The sequence below is a fragment of the Panulirus ornatus genome, chromosome 13 (assembly GCF_036320965.1).
Source record: "Panulirus ornatus isolate Po-2019 chromosome 13, ASM3632096v1, whole genome shotgun sequence".
Lineage (NCBI taxonomy): Eukaryota > Metazoa > Arthropoda > Malacostraca > Decapoda > Palinuridae > Panulirus > Panulirus ornatus.
Genome location: NC_092236.1, coordinates 61,717,482 through 61,744,168, shown reverse-complemented (window position 1 = coordinate 61,744,168; position 26,687 = coordinate 61,717,482). Strand labels below are relative to the sequence as shown.

The 26,687-nt window shown below is 43.4% G+C and overlaps 1 protein-coding gene across 5 annotated transcripts in view; it reads left to right on the top strand.

The window, feature by feature from the left end:
* The window catches only part of LOC139752973 (U3 small nucleolar RNA-associated protein 25 homolog), a 132,799-nt gene that overhangs the window by 63,123 nt on the left and 42,989 nt on the right, over nt 1-26,687 (top strand). For all 5 annotated transcript variants that reach the window (XM_071669130.1, XM_071669129.1, XM_071669125.1 and 2 more), the window contains exon 6: nt 982-1,116. In XM_071669130.1, the coding sequence (XP_071525231.1) occupies nt 982-1,116 (135 nt within the window). The remainder of the gene's footprint in view (nt 1-981; nt 1,117-26,687) is intronic.

Below are 26,687 nucleotides of genomic sequence, written 5' to 3'. Positions count from 1 at the left end.
TTGCGAGGCGTGGGCTATGGATAGAGTTGTGCGCAGGAGGATGGATGTGCTGGAAATGAGATGTTTGAGGACAATGTGTGGTGTGAGGTGGTTTGATCGAGTAAGTAACGTAAGGATAAGAGAGATGTGTGGAAATAAAAAGAGCGTGGTTGAGAGAGCAGAAGAGGGTGTTTTGAAATGGTTTGGGCACATGGAGAGAATGAGTGAGGAAAGATTGACCAAGAGGATATATGTGTCGGAGGTGGAGGGAACGAGGAGAAGAGGGAGACCAAATTGGAGGTGGAAAGATGGAGTGAAAAAGATTTTGTGTGATCGGGGCCTGAACATGCAGGAGGGTGAAAGGAGGGCAAGGAATAGAGTGAATTGGAGCGATGTGGTATACAGGGGTTGACGTGCTGTCAGTGGATTGAATCAAGGCATGTGAAGCGTCTGGGGTAAACCATGGAAAGCTGTGTAGGTATGTATATTTGCGTGTGTGGGTGTGTGTATGTACATGTGTATGGGGGGGGGTTGGGCCATTTCTTTCGTCTGTTTCCTTGCGCTACCTCGCAAACGCGGGAGACAGCGACAAAGTATAAAAAAAAAAAAAAAAAAAAAAAATATAATAGATGAAGAAAAGAATATCTGGGTAGGTGAAGTTGAATCCGATAGAATTAATGGGCCACAAAAAGTAGGAATAGTACATAGAAATGTAGAATTGTTTGGATTCTCTTAGGTTTGTGCGCTTATATGATGGAGTGGTGGTCAGATGTACCAAGATAATTTATTTTTGGGCATTGATGCACATAATAATAATTGGCATCCTATGGAAGGGTCATATGTTTTGTACCAAAGACACTCACTGTTCTGAGGATATTTCTCTACAGCTTTTAATTAGATTATTTTAAACTTTTCAGCTTTATGCAGATTTTTACCATCCACTGCCACTGTTCTGAGGATATTTCTGTACAGCTTTTAATTAGATTCTTTTAAACTTTTCAGCTTTATGCAGATTTTTACCATTCCGACATCATCATAGCTTCACCACTTGGTCTTCGTTATGTTGTTGGAAACTCAACCAGGACTGATGCAGAGACAGACTTCCTAACTTCAATTGAAGTCCTCATTCTTGATCAGGTAAAGGATGATATACTGTTTAAGGTATTTCATTGCACTGGTTGCACTGTAAACCGATTCTTGCCATTAGTTAAGTTGTAGAAGAGAAGTCATCTCTGCAAGGCTGTAACATTGTCAGTTGAAGGAAAGAAGTATAGTTTCATTAGGACATTGTTGCTCCAAAGGAGCACATTGTTGCACCAAAGGAGCAACAATGTCCTAATGAAACTATTTTTCCCTAATCCTGTATGGAGTTCATCCTTGAAGCAATAGGAGCTCCAAAAAAGTGGTGTGGGTTAAGTAATAGGGGAGAAAGAATACTTCCCATGTATTCTCCGCGTGTCGTAGGAGGTGACTAAAGGGGACGGGAGCAGGGAGCTGGAAACCCTCCACTCCTTATATTTTGATATCTGAAAGAGGAAACAAGAAGGAGTCAAGTGGGGAGTGCTCATCCTCCTGGAAGGCTCAGATTGGAGTGTCTGAATGTGTGTGGATGTAACCAAGACAATAAGAAAGGGGAGATTGGTAATATGTTTTGGGAAAGGAACTTGGATGTTCTGGCTCTGAGTGAAACGAAGCACAAGGGTAAATGGGAAGAATGGTTTGGAAAAGTTCTGGGAGTAGAGTCAGGGGTTGGTGAGAGGAAAAGAGCTTAGGAAAGAGTAGCTCTACTCCTAAAGCAGGAGTTGTGGTAGTATGTGATAGAGTGTAAGGAAGTAGATTTTAGATTCATGTGAGTAAAACAAAGTGGATGGAGAGAGATGGGTGATTATTGGTACATATGCACTTGGTCATGAGAAGAAAGTTCTTGAGAGGCAAGTGGTTTGGGAGCACCTGATTGAGTGTGTCAGCAGTTTTGGTGCACTAGACCAGTTATTAGTGATGGATGATTTAAATGCGAAGGTGAGCAGTGAGGCAGTTGAGGGTATAATTGGTGTACATGGGGTATTCAGTGTTGTGAATGGACGTGTGGAAAGCCTGTGGATTTGTGTGCTAAAAAAAGACTGGTGATTGGGAATACCTGGATTAAAAAGAGATATACACAAGTGTACCTATGTAAGTAGGAGAGATGGCTAAGGGCATTATTAGATTAAGTGTTTATTGATAGGCATGTAAAAGAGAGACTTTTGGATGTCAATGTGCTGAGAAGTGCAGCTGGAGGGATGTCTGATCACTTCCTTAAGGAGGCGAAGGTGAAGATTTGTAGAGGTTTTCAAAAAAGAAGAGAGAATGTCAGGAAAAGAGGGTGGTTAGAGTGAGTGAGCTTGGAAAGGAGACTTGTGTGAGGAAGTACCAGGAGAGATTGAGTGTAGAATGGCAAAAGGTGAGAGCAAATGACTTGAGGGGAATAGGTGAGGAATGGGGTGTATTTAGGGAAGCAGTGATGGCATGTGCAAAAGATGCATGAGGCATGAGGAAGGTGGGAGGTGGGCAGATTAGGAAGAGTAGTGAGTGGTGGGATGTAAGGTTGTTAGTGATAGAGAAAAGAGAGGCATTGGGAAGGTACTTGCAAGGAAGGAGTGCAGATGACTGGGAGATGCATAAGAGAAAGCCTCAGATCAAGAGGAAGGTGCAAGGGTTGAAAAATAGGGCAAATGAGAGTTAGAGTGAAAGAGTATCGTTAAACTTTAGGTAGAATAAAAAGATGTTTTGGAAGGAGGTAAATAATGTGTTTAAGACAAGAGAACAAATGGGAACCAGTGGAGGAGGTAAGGGAGGAAGTGATGACAGGTAGTGATGAAGTGATAAGGAGATGGATTGAGTATTTTGGAGGTTTTTTGAGTGTGTTTGATGACATAATGGCAGATGTAGGATGTTTTGGTTGGGGTGGTGTGCGAAGTGAGAAGAGTCAGGGAGAGTGGTTTAGTGCAGAGAGAAAGTTGGTGAAGGACTTGTGGAAGATGAGATCTGGCAAGTTGGTGGATTTGGATGGTATCACATTTGAATTTATTAAGAAAGCGGGTGACTGTGTTGTTGATTGGTTGGTAAGGATATTCATTGTATGTTTGGATCATGGTCATGTGCCTGAGAATTGGCAGAATGCATGTATAGTGCCATTGTACAAAGGCAAAGTGGATGAAGGTGAATGTTCTAACTACAGAGGTATAAGTTTCTTGAGTATTCCTGGGAAATTATACGGGAGGGTGTTGATTGAGAGGGTCAAGGCATGTACAGAGCATCAGATAGGGGAGGAGCAGTTGTTAAGCATTCCTGGAAAATTGTATGAGAGAGTACGGATTGAGAGAGTGAAGGCATGTACAGAGCATCATATTGGGGAGGAACTGTATGGTTTTCATAAGTGGTAGAGGATATGTGGAGCAGATGTTTACTGTGAAGGATGTGTATGAGAAATGCTTAGAAAAACATGGATTTATATGTGGCATTTATGGATCTGGAGAAGGCATATGACAAGGTGGATAGAGATGCTTTGTGGAAGGTCTTAAGAGTACATGGTGTGGTGGGGAAGCAGCTAGAAACAGAAAAGTTATTCTCTAAGGTGTAAGGCATTTGTACAAGTAGGAAGAGAGGAGAGTGATTGGTTCCCACTGAAGGTCGGTCTATGGCAGGGGTGTGTGATGGCACCATGGTTGTCTACTTTGTTTATGAATGGGGTGGTTAGGGAGGTAAATGCATGAGTTTTGGAGAGAGGGGTGAGTATGCAGTCTGTTTGGGATGAGAGGGCCTGGGAAGTGAGTCAGTTGTTCGCTGATGATACAGCTGTGGTGGCTAATTTGAGCGAGAAACTGCAGGAGTTGGTTATGGAGAAAGTAAATGTGAATGAGAATAAGGTTATTAGGTTAAGTAGGGTGAGGGGACAAGTTAATTGGGATGTAAGTTTGAATGGAGAAAAATTGGAAGAAGTGAAGTGGTTTAGATATTTGGAAGTGGGCTTAGCAGCGAATGGACCCATGGAAGCTGAAGTGAGTCACAGGGTGGGGGAGGGGGTGCAGGTTCTGGGAGCAATGAAGAATGTATGGAAAGAGAGAATGTTATCTCAGAGCAAAAATGGTTATGTTTGAAGGAATTGTAGTTCCAACAATATTATATTGTTGTGAGGCATGGGCTATATAGATGGGGTTGTATGGAGGAGGGTGGATGTGTTGGAAATGAAATATTTGATGACAGTATGTAGTATGAGGTGGTTTGATCAAGTAAGTAATGGAAGGGTAAGAGAGGTGTGTGGAACTAAAAAGTGTGGTTGAGAGAGCAGAAGAGGGTGTGTTGAAACGGTTTGGACATAAGGAGAGAATGAGTGAGGAAAGATTGACAAAGAGGATATATGTGTCAGAGGTGAAGGGAAGAAGGAGAAGTGTCAGAGGTGGAGGGAACAAGAGGAAGCGGGAGACCAAACTGGAGGTAGAAGGATGGAGTGATAAAGATTTTGAGCGATCGGGGCCTGAACATACAGGAGGGTTAGAGGCATGCTAGGAATAGAGTGAATTGGAACAATGTGGTATGCCAGAGTTGACGTGCTGTCAATGGACTGAACTAGGGCACGTGCAATGTCTTAGGTAAGCCATAAAAAGGTCTGTGGGGCCTGGATGTGGATAAGGAGCTATGGTTTCAGTGCATTAAGCACGACAGTTAGAGACTGAGTGTGAATGAATGTGGCCTTTTCTGTTTGTTTCCGTGGTGCTACCTTGCTGAAGCAGGCGGTAGTGATGCTGTTTCCTGTGGGGCGGGGTAGTGCCAGGAATGGATGTGTTATGCAATTGGGAATTTGCTGTCAATGGATTGAACCAGGGAATTTGAAGTGGCCAGAGGAGACCAATAAAAAGGCCTGAAGAGCCAGGTTGTGGACAGGGTGCTATGGTTTCCCTGCACTACACATGACAGTTAGAAAATGGATGCAAGTGAATCCAGCTTGTTTTCATGTGTTCCTCAAACTAACACTAGAAGTGCAGGACAAATATGAAAAAAAAAATCATCACATGAAAATATTCCATCTTATTCAGATTCATTTTAAACTTTCACTAAGGGTCATGTTTTAGTTCACCAAACCAATAAACCTATTGTGGTTTGTAAGGAACGGGTCTTGAATGTCAGCAGTTATCTTAACCAAAGCATTCCAGTAAAAAACTACACATACTGACAACATATGATGCAACATCAATGGAAGTGCACTGTCTTTCCCTGTATCTTAATGGAGCAGTAATATCATTATTGATTATTATTATTATTATTATTATTATTATTATTATTATTATTATTATTATTATTTTCTTTTTTCTTTCAAACTATTTGCCATTTTCCGCGCTAGTGAGGTAGCATTAAGAACAGAGGACTGGGCCTTTGAGGGAATATTCTCACCTGGCCCCCTTTTCTGTTCCTTCTTTTGGAAAATTAAAAAGATAACGAGAGGGGAGGATATCCAGCTCCCCGCTCCCTCCCCTTGTAGTCGCCTTCTACGACATGCAGGGAATACGTGGGAAGTATTCTTTCTCCCCTATCCCCAGGGGTAATTATTATTATTATTATATTTTTTTATTTATCTTTTATTAGGGAGGTGAATGCAAGAGTTTTGGAAAGAGGGGCAAGTATGAAGTCTGTTGGGGATGAGAGAGCTTGGGAAGTGAGTCAGTTGTTGTTTGCTGATGACACAGCACTGGTGGCTGATTCATGTGAGAAACTGCAGAAACTGGTGACTGAGTTTGGTAAAGTGTGTGGAAGAAGAAAGTTAAGAGTAAATGTGAATAAGAGCAAGGTTATTAGGTACAGTAGGGTTGAGGGTCAAGTCAATTGGGAGGTGAGTTTGAATGGAGAAAAACTGGAGGAAGTTAAGTGTTTTAGATATCTGGGAGTGGATCTGGCAGCGGATGGAACCATGGAAGCGGAAGTGGATCATAGGGTGGGGGAGGGGGCGTTAATTCTGGGGGCCTTGAAGAATGTGTGGAAGTCGAGAACATTATCTCGGAAAGCAAAAGTGGGTATGTTTGAAGGAATAGTGGTTCCAACAATGTTGTATGGTTGTGAGGCGTGGGCTATGGATAGAGTTGTGCGCAGGAGGATGGATGTGCTGGAAATGAGATGTTTGAGGACAATGTGTGGTGTGAGGTGGTTTGATCGAGTGAGTAACGTAAGGGTAAGAGAGATGTGTGGAAATAAAAAGAGCGTGGTTGAGAGAGCAGAAGAGGGTGTTTTGAAGTGGTTTGGGCACATGGAGAGGATGAGTGAGGAAAGATTGACCAAGAGGATATATGTGTCGGAGGTGGAGGGAACAAGGAGAAGAGGGAGACCAAATTGGAGGTGGAAAGATGGAGTGAAAAAGATTTTGTGTGATCGGGGCCTGAACATGCAGGAGGGTGAAAGGAGGGCAAGGAACAGAGTGAATTGGAGCGATGTGGTATACCGGGGCTGACGTGCTGTCAGTGGATTGAATCAAGGCATGTGAAGCATCTGGGGTAAACCATGGAAAGCTGTGTAGGTATGTATATTTGCGTGTGTGGACATATGTATATACATGTGTATGGGGGGGGGTTGGGCCATTTCTTTCGTCTGTTTCCTTGCGCTACCTCGCAAACGCGGGAGACAGCGACAAAGTATAAAAAAAAAAAAAAAAATCTTTTATTATACTTTGTTGCTGTCTCCTGCGTTAGCGAGGTAGCTTAAGGAAACAGACGAAAGAATGGCCCAACCCACCCACATACACATGTATACACATACACACCCACACATGCACATATACATACCTATACATTTCAATGTTTATTATTGTTAGTAGTATACTTTGGCGTTGTCTCCTGCATTAGCGAAGTAGCAAGGAAAACGACGAAAGAATGGCCCATCCCATCCACATAAACCCACACGCACATGTACATACCTATACATTTCAATGTATACATATATATACATACACAGACATATACATATATACACATGCACATAATTCATACTTGCTGCCTTTATTCATTCCCATCGCCACCCCGCCACACATGAAATGACAACCCCCCTCCCCTGCATGTGCGCGAGGTAGCGCTAGGAAAAGACAACAAAGGCCACATTCGTTCACACTCAGTCTCTAGCTGTCATGTATAATGCACCGAAACCATAGCTCCCTGTCCACATCCAGGCCCCACAAAACTTTCCATGGTTTACCCCAGATGCTTCACGTGCCCTGGTTCAATCCATTGATAGCACGTTGACCCTGGTATACCACATCGTTCCAATTCACCGTATTCCTTGCACGCCTTTCACCCTCCTGCATGTTCAGGCCCCGATTGCTCAAAATCTTTTTCACTCCATCCTTCCATCTCCAATTTGGTCTCCCACTTCTCCACATTCCCTCCACCTCTAACACATATATCCTCTTTGTCAATCTTTCCCCTCTCATTTTCTTCCCGTGACCAAACCATTTCAAATACCCTCTTGTGCTCTCTCAACCACAGTCTTTTAATTACCACACATCTCTCTTACCCTTTCATTACTTACTCAATCAAACCACCTCACACCACATATTGTCCTCAAACATCTCATTTCCAACACATCTGCCCTTCTCTGCGCAACTCTATCAATAGCCCACGCCTCGCAACCATATAACATCGTTGGAACCGCTATTCTTTCAAACATACCCATTTTTGCTTTCAAAGATAATGTTCTCGCCTTCCACACGTTCTTCAACATTCCCAGAACTTTTGCCCCCTCCCCCACCCTATGATTCACTGCCAACTCCACTCCCAGATATCTAAAACACTTCACTTCCTCCAGTTTTTCTCCATTCAGACTTACCTCCCAATTGACTTGTCCCTCAACCCTACTGTACCTAATAACCTTGCTCTTATTCACATATACTCTTAGCTTTTTTCTTTCACATACTTTACCAAACTCAGTCACCAGCTTCTGCAGTTTCTCACCGGAATCAGCCACTAGCGCTGTATCATCAGCGAACAACAACTGACTCACTTCCTAAGCCCTCTCATCCACAACAGACTGCATACCCTCCCCACTCTCCAAAACTCTTGCATTCACCTCCCTAACAACCCCATCCATAAACAAATTACACAACCATGGAGACATCACTCACCCCTGCTGCATAACGACATTCACTGAGAACCTATCACTTTCCTCTCTTCCTACTCGTACACATGTCTTACATCCTCGATAAAAACTTTTCACTGCTTCTAAAAACTTGCCTCCCACACCATATAGTCTTAATACCTTCCACAGGGAGAGATAGGTAGTATGTTTGAGGAAAGGAACCTGGATGTTTTGGCTCTGAGTGAAACGAAGCTCAAGGGTGAAGGGGAAGAGTGGTTTGGGAATGTCTTGGGAGTAAAGTCAGGGGTTAGTGAGAGGACAAGAGCAAGGGAAGGAGTAGCAGTACTCCTGAAACAGGAGTTGTGTGAGTATGTGATAGAATGTAAGAAAGTAAATTCTCGATTAACATGGGTAAAACTGAAAGTTGATGGAGAGAGATGGGTGATTATTGGTGCATATGCACCTGGGCATGAGAAGAAAGATCATGAGAGGCAAGTGTTTTGGGAGCAGCTGAATGAGTGTGTTAGTGGTTTTTATGCACGAGACCGGGTTATAGTGATGGGTGATTTGAATGCAAAGGTGAGTAATGTGGCAGTTGAGGGAATAATTGGTATACATGGGGTGTTCAGTGTTGTAAATGGAAATGGTGAAGAGCTTGTAGATTTATGTGCTGAAAAAGGACTGATGATTGGGAATACCTGGTTTAAAAAGCGAGATATACATAAGTATACTTATGTAAGTAGGAGAGATGGCCAGAGAGCGTTATTGGATTACATGTTAATCGACAGGCGCGCGAAAGAGAGACTTTTGGATGTTAATGTGCTGAGAGGTGCAACTGGAGGGATGTCTGATCATTATCTTGTGGAGGCTAAGGTGAAGATTTGTATGGGTTTTCAGAAAAGAAGAGTGAATGTTGGGGTGAAGAGGGTGGTGAGAGTAAGTGAGCTTGGGAAGGAGACTTGTGTGAGGAAGTACCAGGAGAGACTGAGTACAGAATGGAAAAAGGTGAGAACAATGGAAGTAAGGGGAGTGGGGGAGGAATGGGATGTATTTAGGGAATCAGTGATGGATTGTGCAAAAGATGCTTGTGGCATGAGAAGAGTGGGAGGTGGGTTGATTAGAAAGGGTAGTGAGTGGTGGGATGAAGAAGTAAGAGTATTAGTGAAAGAGAAGAGAGAGGCATTTGGACGATTTTTGCAGGGAAAAAATGCAATTGAGTGGGAGTTGTATAAAAGAAAGAGACAGGAGGTCAAGAGAAAGGTGCAAGAGGTAAAAAAAAGGGCAAATGAGAGTTGGGGTGAGAGAGTATCATTAAATTTTAGGGAGAATAAAAAGATGTTCTGGAAGGAGGTAAATAAAGTGCATAAGTCAAGGGAGCAAATGGGAACTTCAGTGAAGGGCGCAAATGGGGAGGTGATAACAAGTAGTGGTGATGTGAGAAGGAGATGGAGTGAGTATTTTGAAGGTTTGTTGAATGTGTTTGATGATAGAGTGGCAGATATAGGGTGTTTTGGTCGAGGTGGTGTGCAAAGTGAGAGGGTTAGGGAAAATGATTTGGTAAACAGAGAAGAGGTAGTAAAAGCTTTGCAGAAGATGAAAGCTGGCAAGGCAGCAGGTTTGGATGGTATTGCAGTGGAATTTATTAAAAAGGGGGTGACTGTATTGTTGACTGGTTGGTAAGGTTATTTAATGTATGTATGACTCATGGTGAGGTGCCTGAGGATTGGCGGAATGCGTGCATAGTGCCATTGTACAAAGGCAAAGGGGATAAGAGTGAATGCTCAAATTACAGAGGTATAAGTTTGTTGAGTATTCCTGGTAAATTATATGGGAGGATATTGATTGAGAGGGTGAAGGCATGTACAGAGCATCAGATTGGGGAAGAGCAGTGTGGTTTCAGAAGTGGTAGAGGATGTGTGGATCAGGTGTTTGCTTTGAAGAATGTATGTGAGAAATACTTAGAAAAGCAAATGGATTTGTATGTAGCATTTATGGATCTGGAGAAGGCATATGATAGAGTTGATAGAGATGCTCTGTGGAAGGTATTAAGAATATATGGTGTGGGAGGCAAGTTGTTAGAAGCAGTGAAAAGTTTTTATCGAGGATGTAAGGCATGTGTACGTGTAGGAAGAGAGGAAAGTGATTGGTTCTCAGTGAATGTAGGTTTGCGGCAGGGGTGTGTGATGTCTCCATGGTTGTTTAATTTGTTTATGGATGGGGTTGTTAGGGAGGTGAATACAAGAGTTTTGGAAAGAGGGGCAAGTATGAAGTCTGTTGGGGATGAGAGAGCTTGGGAAGTGAGTCAGTTGTTGTTCGCTGATGATACAGCGCTGGTGGCTGATTCATGTGAGAAACTGCAGAAGCTGGTGACTGAGTTTGGTAAAGTGTGTGAAAGAAGAAAGTTAAGAGTAAATGTGAATAAGAGCAAGGTTATTAGGTACAGTAGGGTTGAGGGTCAAGTCAATTGGGAGGTGAGTTTGAATGGAGAAAAACTAGAGGAAGTGAAGTGTTTTAGATATCTGGGAGTGGATCTGGCAGCGGATGGAACCATGGAAGCGGAAGTGGATCATAGGGTGGGGGAGGGGGCGAAAATTCTGGGAGCCTTGAAGAATGTGTGGAAGTTGAGAACATTATCTCGGAAAGCAAAAATGGGTATGTTTGAAGGAATAGTGGTTCCAACAATGCTGTATGGTTGCGAGGCGTGGGCTATGGATGGAGTTGTGCGCAGGAGGATGGATGTGCTGGAAATGAGATGTTTGAGGACAATGTGTGGTGTGAGGTGGTTTGATCGAGTAAGTAACGTAAGGGTAAGAGAGATGTGTGGAAATAAAAAGAGCGTGGTTGAGAGAGCAGAAGAGGGTGTTTTGAAGTGGTTTGGGCACATGGAGAGAATGAGTGAGGAAAGATTGACCAAGAGGATATATGTGTCGGAGGTGGAGGGAACGAGGAGAAGAGGGAGACCAAATTGGAGGTGGAAAGATGGAGTGAAAAAGATTTTGTGTGATCGGGGCCTGAACATGCAGGAGGGTGAAAGGAGGGCAAGGAATAGAGTGAATTGGAGCGATGTGGTATACCGGGGTTGACGTGCTGTCAGTGGATTGAATCAGGGCATGTGAAGCGTCTGGGGTAAACCATGGAAAGCTGTGTAGGTATGTATATTTGCGTGTGTGGATGTATGTATATACATGTGTATGGGGGTGGGTTGGGCCATTTCTTTCGTCTGTTTCCTTGCGCTACCTCGCAAACGCGGGAGACAGCGACAAAAAAAAAAAAAAAAAAAAAAAAAAAAAAAAAAAAAAAAACCTTCCACAGAGCATCTCTATCAACTTTATCATATGTCTTCTCCAGAACCATAAATGCTACATACAGATCCATTTGCTTTTCTAAGTATTTCTCACATACATTCTTCAAAGCAAACACCTGATCCACACATCCTCTACCACTTCTGAAACCATACTGCTCTTCCCCAATCTGATGCTCTGTACATGCCTTCACCCTCTCAATCAATACCCTCCCATATAATTTCCCAGGAATACTGAACAAACTTTTTTTTTTTTTTTGTCGCAATTTGTCTGTAATTTGAGTACTCACCTTTATCCCCTTTGCCTTTGTACAATGGCACTATGCATGCATTCCGCCAATCCTCAAGCACCTCACTATGAGTCATATATACATTAGATATCCTTACCAACCAGTCAACAACACAGTCACCCCCTTTTTTGATAAATTCCCCTGCTATACCATCCAAAGCCGCTGCATTGCTAGCTTTCATCTTCCGCAAAGCTTTTACTACCTCTTTTTTCCTTCTTTTCTTTCATACTATTCGCCATTTCCCGCGTTAGCAAGGTAGCGTTAAGAACAGAGGACTGGGCCTCTGAGGGAATATCCTCACCTGGCCTCGTTCTCTGTTCCTTCTTTTGGAAAATCAAAAAAAAAAAAAAAAAAAAAAAAAACTACCTCTTCTGTGTTTACCAAATCATTCTCCGCAACCCTTTCACTTTGCACACCACCTAGACCGAAACACCCTATATCTGCCACTCTATCATCAAACACGTTCAACAAACCTCCAGAATACTCACTCCATCTCCTTCTCACATCACTGCTACTTGTTATCACCTCCCCATTAGCCCCCCTATACCGATGTTCCCATTTGTTCTCTTGTCTTAGGCACTTTCTTTACCTCCTTCCAAAACATCTTTTTATTCTCCCTAAGATTTAATGATACTCTCACCCCAACTCTCATTTTCCCTCTTCTTCACCTCTTGCACCTTTCTCTTGACCTCCTGCCTCTTTCTTTTATACATCTAGTCATTTGCACTATTTCCCTTCAAAACTCGGCCAAATGCTGCTCTCTTCTCTTTTACTAGTAATCTTACTTCCTCATTCCACCACTCGCTACCCTTTCTAATCTGCCCACCTCCCACGCTTCTCATGCCACAAGCATCTTTTGCTCAAGCCATCACTGGTTCCCTAAATACATCCCACTCCAACCCCACTCCCCTAATGTCCTTTACTCTAACCTTTTTCTATTCTGCACTTAGTCACTCCTGGTACTTCCTTACACAAGTCTCCTTCCCAAGCTCACCTACTCTCGCCTCTGTCTTCACCCCAACATTCTCTCTTTTCTGAAGACCTCTACAAATCTTCACCTTAACCTCCACAAGATAATGATCAGACATTCCTCCAGTTGCACCTCTCAGCACATTAACATCCAAAAGTCTCTTTTTTGCACGCCTATCAATTAACATGTAATCCAATAATGCTCTCTGGCCATCTCTCCAGCTTACATATGTTTTCTTATGTATATCTCTCTTTTCGAACCAGGTATCCCCAATTACCAGTCCTTTTTCAGCACACAATTCTACAAGCTCTTCACCATTCCCATTTACAATACTGAACACCCCATGTACACCAATTATTCCCTCAACTGCCACATTACTCACTTTTGCATTCAAGTCACCTATCACTTTAACCAGGTCTCGTGCATCAAAACTACTAACACACTCACTCAGCTGCTACCAAAACACTTGCCTCTCATGATCTTTCTTCTCATGCCCAGGTGCATATGCACCAATAATAACCCATCGCTCTCCATCCCCTTTCAGTTTTACCCATATCAATCTAAAGTTTACTTTCTTACACTCTATCACATAATCCGAGCACACCTGATTCAGGAGTAGTGCTACTCCTTACCTTGCTCTTGTCCTCTCACTAACCCCTGACTTTGCTCCCAAAACATTTCCAAACCACTCTACCCCTTTACCCTTGAGCTTCATTTCTCTCAGAGCCAAAACATCCATTTTCCTTTCCTCAAACATACTACCTGTCTCTCCTTTTTTCTCATCTTGGTTACATCCACACACATTTAGACACCCCAATCTGAGCCTTTGAGGAGGATGAGCACTCCCCGCGTGACTCATTCTGTTTCCCTTTATTTTATTTATTTCGTTATACTTTGTCGTTGTCTCCCGTGTTAGCAAGGTAGTGCAAGGAAACAGACACCATCCCACCACACATGAAATAACAACCCCCCTCGTACCTCATGTGTACGAGGTAGCGCTAGGAAAAGACAACAAAGGCCACATTCGTTCACACTCAATCTCTAGCTGTCATGTAATAATGCACCGAAACCACAGCTCCCTTTTCACATCCAGGCCCCACAGAACTTTTTATGGTTTACCCCAGATGCTTCACATGCCCTGGTTCAATACATTGACAGCATGTCGACCTCGGTATACCACACCATTCCAATTCACTCTATTCCTTGCACGCCTTTCACCCTCCTGCATGTTCAGGCTCTGATCACTCAAAATCTTTTTCACTCCATCTTTCCATCTCCAATTTGGTCTCCCACTTCTCCTCGTTCCCTCCACCTCTGACACATATATCCTCTTGGTCAATCTTTCCTCACTCATTCTCTCCATGTGACCAAACTATTTCAAAACACCCTCTTCTGCTCTCTCAACCACACTGTTTTTATTACCTTACATCTCTCTTACCCTTTCATTACTTACTTGATCAAACCACCTCACACCACATATTGTCCTCAAACATCTCATTTCCAGCTCATCCACCCTCCTCCGCATAACTCTATCTATAGCCTATGCCTCGCAACCATATAACATTGTTGGAACCACTATTCCTTCAAACATACCCATTTTTGCTTTCCAAGTTAATGTTCTCGACTTCCACACATTTTTCAATGTTCCCAGAACTTTTACCCCCTCCCCCACCCTATGATTCACTTCTGCTTCCATGGTTCTATCCACTGCCAAATCCACTCCCAGATATCTAAAACACTACTTCCTCCAGTTTATCTCCATTCAAACTTACCTCCCAAGTGACTTGTCTCTTAACCCTACTGTATCTAATAACCTTGCTCTTATTCACATTTACTCTCAGCTTTCTTCTTTCACACACTTTACCAAACTCAGTCACCAGGTTCTGCAGTTTCTCATGCAAATCAGCCACCAGCGCTGTATCATCAGCGAACAACAAGTGACTCACTTCCCAAGCTCTCTCATCCAAAGCAGACTGCATACTTGCCCCTCTTTCCAAAACTCTTGGATTCACCACCCTAACAACCCCATCCATAAACAAATTAAGCAACCATGGAGACATTACACACCCCTGCCGCAAACCAACATTCACTGAAAACCAATCACTTTCCTCTCTTCCTACATGTACACATACCTTACATCCTCGATAAAAACTTTTCACAGCTTCTAACAACTTACCTCCCACACCATATATTCTTAATACCTTCCATAGAGCATCTCTATCAACTCTATCATATGCCTTCTCCTGATTCATAAATGCTACATACAAATCCATTTGCTTTTCTAAGCATTTTTCGCATACATTTTTCAAAGCAAACACCAGATCCACACATCCTTTACCACTTCTGGAACCACACTCCTCTTCCCCAGTCTGATAATCTGTATATGCCTTTACACTCGATCAATACCCTCCCATATAATTTCCCAGGAATACTCAACAAACTTATACCTCTGTAATTTGAGCACTCACTCTTATCCCCTTTGCCTTTGTACAATGGCACTATACAAGCATTCCGCCAGTCCTCAGGCACCTCACCATGAGTCATACAATCATTAAATAACCTTACCAACCAGTCAGTAATACAGTCACCCCCTTTTTTAATACATCCCATTGCAATACCCTCTAAACCCGCCGCCATGCCGGCTTTCATCTTCCACAAAGCTTTTACTACCTCTTCTCTATTTACCAAATCTTTCTCCCTAACCCTCTCACTTCGCACACCACCTTGACCAAAACATCCTGTGTCTGCCACTCTATCATCAAACACATTCAACAAACCTTCAAAATACTCACTCCATCTCCTCACATCACCACTACTTGTTGTCACCTCCCCATTAACCCCCTTCACTAATGTTCCCATTTGTTCCCTTGTCTTACGCACTTTATTTACCTCCTTCCAAAACATCTTTTTATTCTCCCTAAAGTTTAATGATACTCTCTCACACCAACTCTCATTTGCCCCCTTTTTTGTCTCTTGCACCTTTCTCTTGACCTCCTGCCTTTCTTTTATACATCACCCAGTCATTTGCATTATTTCCCTGCAAAAATCGTCCAAATGCCTCTCTCTTCTCTTCCACTAATAATCTTACTTCCTCATCCCACCACTCACTACTCTTTCAAATCTGCCCACCTCCCACACTTCTCATGCCACAAGTATCTTTTGCACAAGCCATCACTGCTTCCCTAAATACATCCCATTCCTCCCCCACCTCCCCTTACGTCCTTTGCTCTCACCTTTTTCCATTCTGTACTCAGTCTCTCCTGGTACTTCCTCACACAAGTCTCCTTCCCAAGCTCACTTACTCTCACCACTCTCTTCACCCCAACATTCTCTCTTCTTTTCTGAAAACCTCTACAAATCTTCACCTTTGCCTCCACAAGATAATGATCAGACATCCCTTCAGTTGCACCTCTCAGTACATTAACATCCAGAAGTCTTTCTTTCACGCGCCAATCAATTAACATGTAATCCAATAACGCTTTCTGGCCATCTCTCCTACTTACATATGTATACTTATGTATATCTCTTTTTAAACCAGGTATTCCCAATCACCAGCTCTTTTTCAGCACATAAATGTACAAGCTCTTCCCCATTTCCATTTACAGCACTGAACACCCCATGTATACCAATTATTCCCTCAACTGCCACATTACTCACCTTTGCATTCAAATCACCCATCACTATAACCCGGTCTGGTGCATCAAAGCTACTAACACACTCCCTTAGCTGCTCCCAAAACACTTGCCTCATGATCTTTCTTCTCATGCCGAGGTACATAGGCATCAATAATCTCCCATCTCTCTCCATCCACATTCAGTTTCACCCATATCAAACTAGAATTTACTTTCTTACACTCTGTCACACTCTATCACATACTCCCACCACTCCTGTTTCAGTAGTAGTGCTACTCCTTCCCGTGCTCTTGTCCTCTCACTAACCCCCGACTTTACTCTCAAGACATTCCCAAACCACTCTTCCCCTTTACCCTTGAGCTTCGTTTCACTCAAAGCCAAAACATCCAGGTTCCTTTCCTCAAACATTCTACATATCTCTCCTTTTTTCTCATCTTGGTTACATCCACACACATTTAGACACCCCAATCTGAGCCTTTGAGGAGGATAAGCACTCCTTGCATGACTCTTTCTTCTGTTTCCCCTTTTATTAAGTAAAAAGACAAGGAGGGGAGGGTTTTTAACTCCCCACTCCCATCCCCTTTAGTCGCTTTCTACGACACTTGAGGAATGTGTAGGAAGTATTCTTTCTTCCCTATCCCCAGGGAAATTATACTTCATCGCTTACTCCCGCGTTAGCGAGGTAATGCAAGGAAACAGATGAAAGAATGGCCCAACCCACCCACATACACGTGTATGTACATACACGTCCACACACGCACATATACATACCTATACATTTCAACGTATACATATATATACATACAGACATATACATATATACACATTTGCATACTTCATACTTGCTGCCTTCATTCATCCCTGCCGCCACCCCACCACACATGAAATGGCACCCCCTCCCCCGCACATGCATGAGGTAGCGCTAGGAAAAGACAACAATGGCCTCATTCGTTCACAGTCAGTCTCTAGCTGTCACGTGCAATGCCCCGAAACCACAGCTCCCTTTGCACATCCAGGCCCCACAAAACTTTCCACAGTTTACCCCAGACACTTTGCATGCACTGGTTCAATCCATTGACAGCATGTCGACCCCGGTATACCACATCATTCCAATTCACTCTATTCCTTGCACGCCTTTCACCTTCCTGAATGTTCAGGCCCCGATCACTCAAAATCTTTTTCACTCCATCCTTCCACCTCTAATTTGGTCTCCCACTTCTCGTTCCCTCCATCTCTGACACATATATCCTCTTTGTCGATCCTTCTTAACTCACTGTCTCCATGTGACCAAACCATTTCAAAACACCCTCATCTGCTCTCTCAACCACAGTCTTTTTATTACCACACATGTGTACGTGTAGGAAGAGAGGAAAGTGATTGGTTCTCAGTGAATGTAGGTTTGCGGCAGGGGTGTGTGATGTCTCCATGGTTGTTTAATTTGTTTATGGATGGAGTTGTTAGGGAGGTAAAGGCAAGAGTTTTGGAAAGAGGGGCAAGTATGAAGTCTGTTGGGGATGAGAGAGCTTGGGAAGTGAGTCAGTTGTTGTTCGCTGATGATACAGCGTTGGTGGCTGATTCATGTGAGAAACTGCAGAAGCTGGTGACGGAGTTTGATAAAGTGTGTGGAAGAAGAAAGTTAAGAGTAAATGTGAATAAGAGCAAGGTTATTAGGTACAGTAGGGTTGAGGGTCAAGTAAATTGGGAGGTAAGTTTGAATGGAGAAAAACTGGAGGAAGTGAAGTGTTTTAGATATCTGGGAGTGGATCTGGCAGCGGATGGAACCATGGAAGCAGAAGTGGACCATAGGGTGGGGGAGGGGACGAAAATTCTGGGAGCCTTGAAGAATGTGTGGAAGTCGAGAACATTATCTCGGAAAGCAAAAATGGGTATGTTTGAAGGAATAGTGGTTCCAACAATGTTGTATGGTTGAGAGGCGTGGGCTATGGATAGAGTTGTGCGCAGGAGGATGGATGTGCTGGAAATGAGATGTCTGAGGACAATGTGTGGTGTGAGGTGGTTTGATCGAGTAAGTAACGTAAGGGTGAGAGAGATGTGTGGAAATAAAAAGAGCATGGTTGAGAGAGCAGAAGAGGGTGTTTTGAAATGGTTTGGGCACATGGAGAGAATGAGTGAGGAAAGGTTGACCAAGAGGATATATGTGTCGGAGGTGGAGGGAACGAGGAGAAGAGGGAGACCAAATTGGAGGTGGAAAGATGGAGTGAAAAAGATTTTGTGTGATCGGGGCCTGAACTTGCAGGAGGGTGAAAGGAGGGCAAGGAATAGAGTGAATTGGAGCAATGTGGTATACCGGGGTTGACGTGCTGTCAGTGGATTGAATCAAGACATGTGAAGCGTCTGGGGTAAACCATGGAAAGCTGTGTAGGTATGTATATTTGCGTGTGTGGACGTATGTATATACATGTGTATGGGGGGGGTTGGGCCATTTCTTTCGTCTGTTTCCTTGCGCTACCTCGCAAACGCGGGAGACAGCGACAAAGTATAAAAAAAAAAAAAAAAAGAAAAAAAAAAAAATCTCTCTTACCCTTTCATTACTTGATCAAACCACCTCAGACCACATATTGTCCTCAAACATCTCATTTCCAACACATCCACCCTCCTCCGCACAACCCTCTCTATAACCCACGCCTCACAACCATATAACATTGTTGGAATCGCTATTCCTTCAAACATACCCATTTTTGCTTTCCGAGATAATGTTCTAGCCTTCCACACATTCTTTAAAGCTCCCAGAACCTTCGACCCCTCCCCCAGTGTTTGACCCACTTCCGCTTCCATGGTTCCGTCTGCTGCCAAATCCACTCCCAGATATCTAAAACACTTCACTTCCTCCAGTTTTTTCCATTCAAACTTACCTCCCAATTGACTTGTCCCTCATCCCTATTGTACCTGTTAACCTTGCTCTTATTCATATTTACTCTCAGCTTTCTTCTTTCACACACTTTACCAAACTCAGTCACCAGGTTCTGCAGTTTTTCACCCAAATCAGCCACCAGCGCTTTACCATCAGCAAACAACAACTGACACTTCCCAAGCCCTCTCATTCAGAACAGACTGCATACTTGCCCCTCTCTCCAAAACTCTTGCATTCACCTCCCTAACAACCCCATACATAAACAAATTAAACAACCATGGAGACATCATGCACCCCTCCCGCAAACTGACATTCACTGGGAATCAATCACTTTCCTCTCTTCCTTCTCGTACACATGCCTTACATCCTCGATAAAAACTTTTCATTGCTTCTGGCAACTTAATTCCCACATTTTATACTCTTAATACCTTCCACAGAGCATCTCTATCGACTCTATCATATGCCTTCTCCACATCCATAAATACTACATACAAATCCATTTGTTTTTCTGAGTATTTTTCACATACATTCTTCAAAGCAAACACCTGATCCACGCATCATCTACCACTTCTGAAACCACACTGCTCTTCCCCAATCTGATGCTCTGTACATGCCTTCACCCCTCTCAATCAATACCCTCTCATATAACTTCCCAGGGATACTCAACAAACTTTTTTTTTTTTTTTTTTTTGTTGCTGTCTCCAGCGTTTGCGAGGTAGCGCAAAGAAACAGACGAAAGAAATGGCCCAACCCACCCCCATACACATGTATATACATACGTCCACACACGCAAATATACATACCTACACAGCTTTCCATGGTTTACCCCAGACTCTTCACATGCCCTGATTCAATCCACTGACAGCACGTCAACCCCGGTATACCACATCGATCCAATTCACTCTATTTCTTGCCCTCCTTTCACCCTCCTGCATGTTCAGGCCCCGATCACACAAAATCTTTTCCACTTCATCTTTCCACCTCCAATTTGGTCTCCCACTTCTCCTCGTTCCCTCCACCTCCGACACATATATCCTCTTGGTCAATCTTTCCTCACTCATTCTCTCCATGTGCCCAAACCATTTCAAAACACCCTCTTCTGCTCTCTCAACCACGCTCTTTTTATTTCCACAAATCTCTCTCACCCTTACGTTACTTACTCGATCAAACCACCTCACACCACACATTGTCCTCAAACATCTCATTTCCAGCACATCCATCCTCCTGCGCACAACTCTATCCATAGCCCACGCCTAGCAACCATACAACATTGTTGGAACCACTATTCCTTCAGACATGCCCATTTTTGCTTTCCGAGATAATGTTCTCGACTTCCACACATTATTCAAGGCTCCCAGAATTTTCGCCCCCTCCCCCACCCTATGATCCACTTCCGCTTCCATGGTTCCATCAGCTGCCAGATCCACTCCCAGATATCTAAAACACTTTACTTCCTCCAGTTTTTCTCCATTCAAACTTACCTCCCAATTGACTTGACCCTCAACCCTACTGTACCTAATAACCTTGCTCTTATTCACATTTACTCTTAACTTTCTTCTTTCACACACTTTACCAAACTTAAACTCAACAAACTTATACCTCTGTAATTTAAACACCCACCTTTAACCCCTTTGCCTTTGTACAGTGGCACTATGCATGCATTCTGCCAATTCTCAGGCACCTCATCATGAGCCATACATACATTGAATATCCTTGCCAACCAGTCAACAACACAGTCACCCCCTTTTTTGATAAATTCCACTGCAATACCCTCCAAACTTGCCGCTTTGCCGGCTTTCATCTACCACAAAGTTTTCACTACCTCTTCTCTGTTTTCCAAATCACTCTCTCCAACCCTCTCACTCCGCACACCACCTCGACCAAAACATCCTATATGTGCCACTCTGTCATCTAACACATTCAGCAGATCTTCAGAATACTCACTCCATATCTTTTTCACATGACCACTACTTGTTATTGCCTCTCCATTACCCCCCCTTCACGGATGTTCCCATTTGTTCTTTTGTCTTACGCACTTTATTTACCTCTTTCCAGAACTCTCTCTCCCCAACTCTCATTTGCCCTCTTTTTCACCTCTTGCACCTTTCTCTTGACCTCTTGCCTCTTTCTTTTATACATCTCCCAGTCATTTGCACCATTTCCCTGCATACATCGTCCGAATACCTCTCTCTTCTCTTTCACTAATAATCTTACTTCTTTATCCCACCACTCACTACCCTTTCTAATCTGCCCACCTCCCATGCTTCTCATGCCACAAGCATCTTTTGCGCAAGCCATCAATGCTTCCCCAAATACATCCCATTCCTCCCCCACACCCCTTATGTCCTTTGCTCTCACCTTTTTCCATTCTGTACTCAGTCTCTCCTGGTACTTCCTCACACAAGTCTCCTTCCCAAGCTCATTTACTCCCACCACTGTCTTCACCCCAACATTCTCTCTTCTTTTCTGAAAACCTCTACAAATCTTCACCTTCTCATGACCAGATGCATAGGCACCAATAACCACCCATCTCTCCATCCGCTTTCAGTTTTACTCATATCAATCTAGAGTTTACTTTCTTACTCTCTATTACATACTCCCACAACTCTTGTTTCAGGAGTAGTGCTTCTCCTTTCTTTGCTCTTGTCCTCTCGCCAACCCCTGACTTTACTCCCAAAGCATTCCCAAAACACTCATCCCCTTTACCCTTGAGCTTCGTTTCACTAAGAGCCAAAACATCCAGGTTCCTTTCCTCAAACATACTACCTATCTCTCCTTTTTTCTTATCTTGGTTACATCCACACACATTTAGACACCGCAATCTGAGCCTTTAAGGAGGATGAGCACTCCCCGCGTGACTCCTTCATCTGTTTCCCCATTTAGGAAGTTAGAATACAAGGAGGGGAGGGTTTCTATCCCCCTGCTCCTGTCGCCTTTAGTCTCCTTCTACGACACGCAGGGAATGCGTGGGAAGTATTCTTTCTCCGCTGTTCCCAGGGAGGGATGTCTGATCTGTGTTTAATGGTAGAATGGCAGATATAGGTTGTTTTGGTCAAGGTGGTGTGCAAAGTGAGAGGGTCAGGGAGAATGATTTGGTAAATAGAGAAGAGGTAGTGAAAGCTTAGCGGAAGATGAAAACCGGCAAGTCGGCGGGTTTGGATGGTATTGCCGTGGAATTCATTAAAAATGGGGATGACTGTGTTGTTGACTGGTTGGTGAGGATATTCAGTATACGTATGGTTCATGTTGAAGTGCCTGAGGATTGGTGGAATGCATGTATAGTGCCATTTTACAAAGGCAAAGGGGATAAAGGTGAGTGTTCAAATTGTAGAGGTATAAGTTTGTTTAGTATCCCTGGGAAATTATATGGGAGGGTATTGATTGAGAGGGGTTAAGGCATATACAGAGCATCAGATTGGGGAAGAGCAGTGTGGTTTCAGAAGGGGTAGAGGATGTGTGGATCAGGTGTTTGCTTTGAAGAATGTATGAGAGAAATACTTGGAAAAGCAGATGGATTTGTATGTAGCATTTATGGATCTGGAGAAGGCATATGATAGAATCGATAGAGATGCTCTGTGGAAGGTATTAAGAGTATAAGATGTGGGAGGCAAGTTTCCAGAAGCAGTGAAAAGTGTTTATCGAGGATGTAAGGCATGTGTACAAGTAGGAAGAGAGGAAAGTGATTGATTCCCAGTGAATGTCAGTTTGCGGGAGGGGTGCATGATGTCTCCATGGTTGTTTAATTTGTTTTTGTATGGGGTTGTTAGGGAGGTGAATGCAAGAGTTTTGGAGAGAGGGGCAAGTATGCAGTCTGTTCTGAATGAGAGGGCTTGGGAAGTGTCAGTTGTTGTTTGCTCTGTGGAAGGTATTAAGAGTATAAAATGTGGGAGGCAAGTTGCCAGAAGCAGTGAAAAGTTTTTATCGAGGATGTAAGGCATGTGTACGAGTAGGAAGAGAGGAAAGTGATTGGTTCTCAGTGAATGTCGGTTTGTGGCAGGGATGCGTTATGTCTCCATGGTTGTTTAATTTGTTTATGGATGGGGTTGTTAGAGGGAGGTGAATGCAAGAGTTTTGGAGAGAGGGCAAGTACACAGTCTGTTGTGGATAAGAGAGCTTGGGAAGTGAGTCAGGTGTTGTTTGTTGATGATACAGCGCTGGTGGCTGATTTAGGCAAGAAACTGCAGAAGTTGGTGACTGAGTTTCGGTAAAGTGTTTGAGAGAAGAAAGCTGATAGGAAATGTGAATTAAGAGCAAGGTTATTAGGTTCAGTAGGGTTGAGGGACAAGTAGATTGGGAGGTAAGTTTGATTGGAGAAAAACTGGAGGAAGTGACGTGTTTCAGATATCTAGGAGTGGATTCGGCAATGGATGGAATCATGGAAGCGGAAGTGAGTCATAGGATGGGGGATGGGGCGAAGGTTCTGGGAGTGTTGAAGAATATGTGAAAGACGAGAATGTTGTCTCGGAAAACAAAATGGGTATGTTTGAAGGAATAGTGGTTCCAACAATGTTGAATGGTTGTGAGGCTTGGGCGATAGATAGGATTGTGCGGAGGAGGATGGATGTGTTGGAAATGAGGTGTTTGGGGACATTATGTGGTGTAAGGTGGTTTGATTGAGCACGGAATGAAAGGGTAAGAGAGATATGTGGTAATATAAAGAGTGTGGTTGAGAGAACAAAAGAGGGTGTATTGAAATGGTTTGGTCACATGGAGAGAATGAGTGAGGAGAGATTGACAAAGAGGATATATGTGTCAGAGGTGGAGGGAACGAGGAGAAGTGGGAGACCAAATTGGAGGTGAAAGTATGGAGTGAAAACAATTTTGAGCAATTGGGCCCTGAACATACAGGAGGGTGAAAGGTGTGCAAGGAATAGAGTGAATTGGAATGATTTGGTATACCGGAGTGGATGTGCTGTCAATGGATTGAATCAGGGCATGTGAAGTGTGTGGGGTAAACAATGGAAAGTTTTTTGGGTCCTGGATGTGGAAAGGGAGTTGCGGTTTCGATGTGTTAGACATGACAGCAAGAGTCTGAGTGTGGACGAATGTGGCCTTTGTTGTTCTTTCCTTGTGCTACCTTGCACGCATGCCAGGGGAGGGTGGTGTCATTTCATGTGTGGCGGAGTTGCAGAGGGAATGGATGAAGGCAGCATGTATGAATATGTGCATGTGTATATATGTATATGTCTGTGTATATGTATGTATGTATGCGTTGAAATTTATAGGTATGTATATATGTGTGTGTGTGTGCGTTTATATATATACATGTGTTTGTGGGTTGTTTTGGCCCTTCTTTCTTTTATTTCTTTGCCCTACCTCGCTAATGCGGGAGACAGGGACAAAATATGGTAAATGATAAATAAATGACATATAAATGCTTATACATACACATGCAAAGACATATATACACATGTATATATTCATCTCCCACTCCCACTCAGATTTATAAAAGAAAGAGACAGGAGGTCAAGAGAAAGGTGCAAGAGGTGAAAAAGAGGGCAAATGAGAGTTGGGGTGAGAGAGTATCATTAAATTTTAGGGAGAATAAAAAGATGTTCTGGAAGGAGGTAAATAAAGTGCGTAAGACAAGGGAGCAAATGGAAACTTCAGTAAAGGGCGCTAATGGGGAGGTGATAACAAGTAGTGGTGATGTGAGAAGGAGATGGAGTGAGTATTTTGAAGGTTTGTTGAATGTGTTTGATGATAGAGTGGCAGATATAGGGTGTCTTGGTCGAGGTGGTGTGCAAAGTGAGAGGGTTAGGGAAAATGATTTGGTAAACAGAGAAGAAGTAGTAAAAGCTTTTTCGGAAGATGAAAGCCAGCAAGGCAGCAGGTTTGGATGGTATTGCAGTGGAATTTATTAAAAAAGGTTGGTAAGGTTATTTAATGTATGTATGACTCATGGTGAGGTACCTGAGGATTGGTGGAATGCGTGCATAGTGCCATTGTACAAAGGCAAAGGGGATAAGAGTGAGTGCTCAAATTACAGAGGTATAAGTTTGTTGAGTATTCCTGGTAAATTATATGGGAGGGTATTGATTGAGAGGCTGAAGGCATGTACAGAGCATCAGATTGGGGAAGAGCAGTGTGGTTTCAGAAGTGGTAGAGGATGTGTAGATCAGGTGTTTGCTTTGAAGAATGTAAGTAAGAAATACTTAGAAAAGCAAATGGATTTGTATGTAGCATTTATGGATCAGGAGAAGGCATATGATGGAGTTGATAGAGATGCTCTGTTGAAGGTATTAAAAATATATGGTGTGGGAGGCAAGTTGTTAGAAGCAGTGAAAAGTTTTTATGGAGGATGTAAGGCATGTGTACGTGTAGGAAGAGAGGAAAGTGATTGGTTCTCAGTGAATGTAGGTTTGCGGCAGGGGTGTGTGATGTCTCCATGGTTGTTTGATTTGTTTATGGATGGGGTTGTTAGGGAGGTGAATGCAAGAGTTTTGGAAAGAGGGGCAAGTATGAAGTCTGTTGTGGATGAGAGAGCTTGGGAAGTGAGTCAGTTGTTGTTCGCTGATGATACAGCGCTGGTGGCTGATTCATGTGAGAAACTGCAGAAGCTGGTGACTGAGTTTGGTAAAGTGTGTGAAAGAAGAAAGTTAAGAGTAAATGTGAATAAGAGCAAAGTTATTAGGTACAGTAGGGTTGAGGGTCAAGTCAATTGGGAGGTAAGTTTGAATGGAGAAAACTGGAGGAAGTAAAGTGTTTTAGGTATCTGGGAGTGGATCTGGCAGCGGATGGAACCATGGAAGCGGAAGTGAATCATAGGGTGGGGGAGGGGGCGAAAATCCTGGGAGCCTTGAAGAATGTGTGGAAGTCGAGAACATTATCTCGGAAAGCAAAAATGGGCATGTTTGAATGAATAGTGGTTCCAACAATGTTGTGTGGTTGCGAGGCGTGGGCTATGGATAGAGTTGTGCGCAGGAGGGTGGATGTGCTGGAAATGAGATGTTTGAGGACAATGTGTAGTGTGAGGTGGTTTGATCGAGTAAGTAATGTAAGGGTAAGAGAGATGTGTGGAAATAAAAAGAGCATGGTTGAGAGAGCAGAAGAGGGTGTTTTGAAATGGTTTGGGCACATGGAGAGAATGAGTGAGGAAAGATTGACCAAGAGGATATATGTGTCGGAGGTGGAGGGAACGAGGAGAAGTGGGAGACCTAATTGGAGGTGGAAAGATGGAGTGAAAAAGATTTTGAGTGATCGGGGCCTGAACATGCAGGAGGGTGAAAGGCGGGCAAGGAATAGAGTGAATTGGATCGATGTGGTATACCGGGGTTGACGTGCTGTCAGTGTATTGAATCAGGGCATGTGAAGCGTCTGGGGTAAACCATGGAAAGTTGTGTGGGGCCTGGATGTGGAAAGGGAGCTGTGGTTTCGGGCATTATTGCATGACAGCTGGAGACTGAATGTGAACGAATGGGGCCTTTGTTATCCTTTCCTAGCGCTACCTCGCACACATGAGGGGGGAGGGGGATGGTATTCCATGTGTGGTGAGGTGGCGATGGGAATGAATAAAGGCAGGCAGTGTGAATTGTGTGCATGGGTATATATG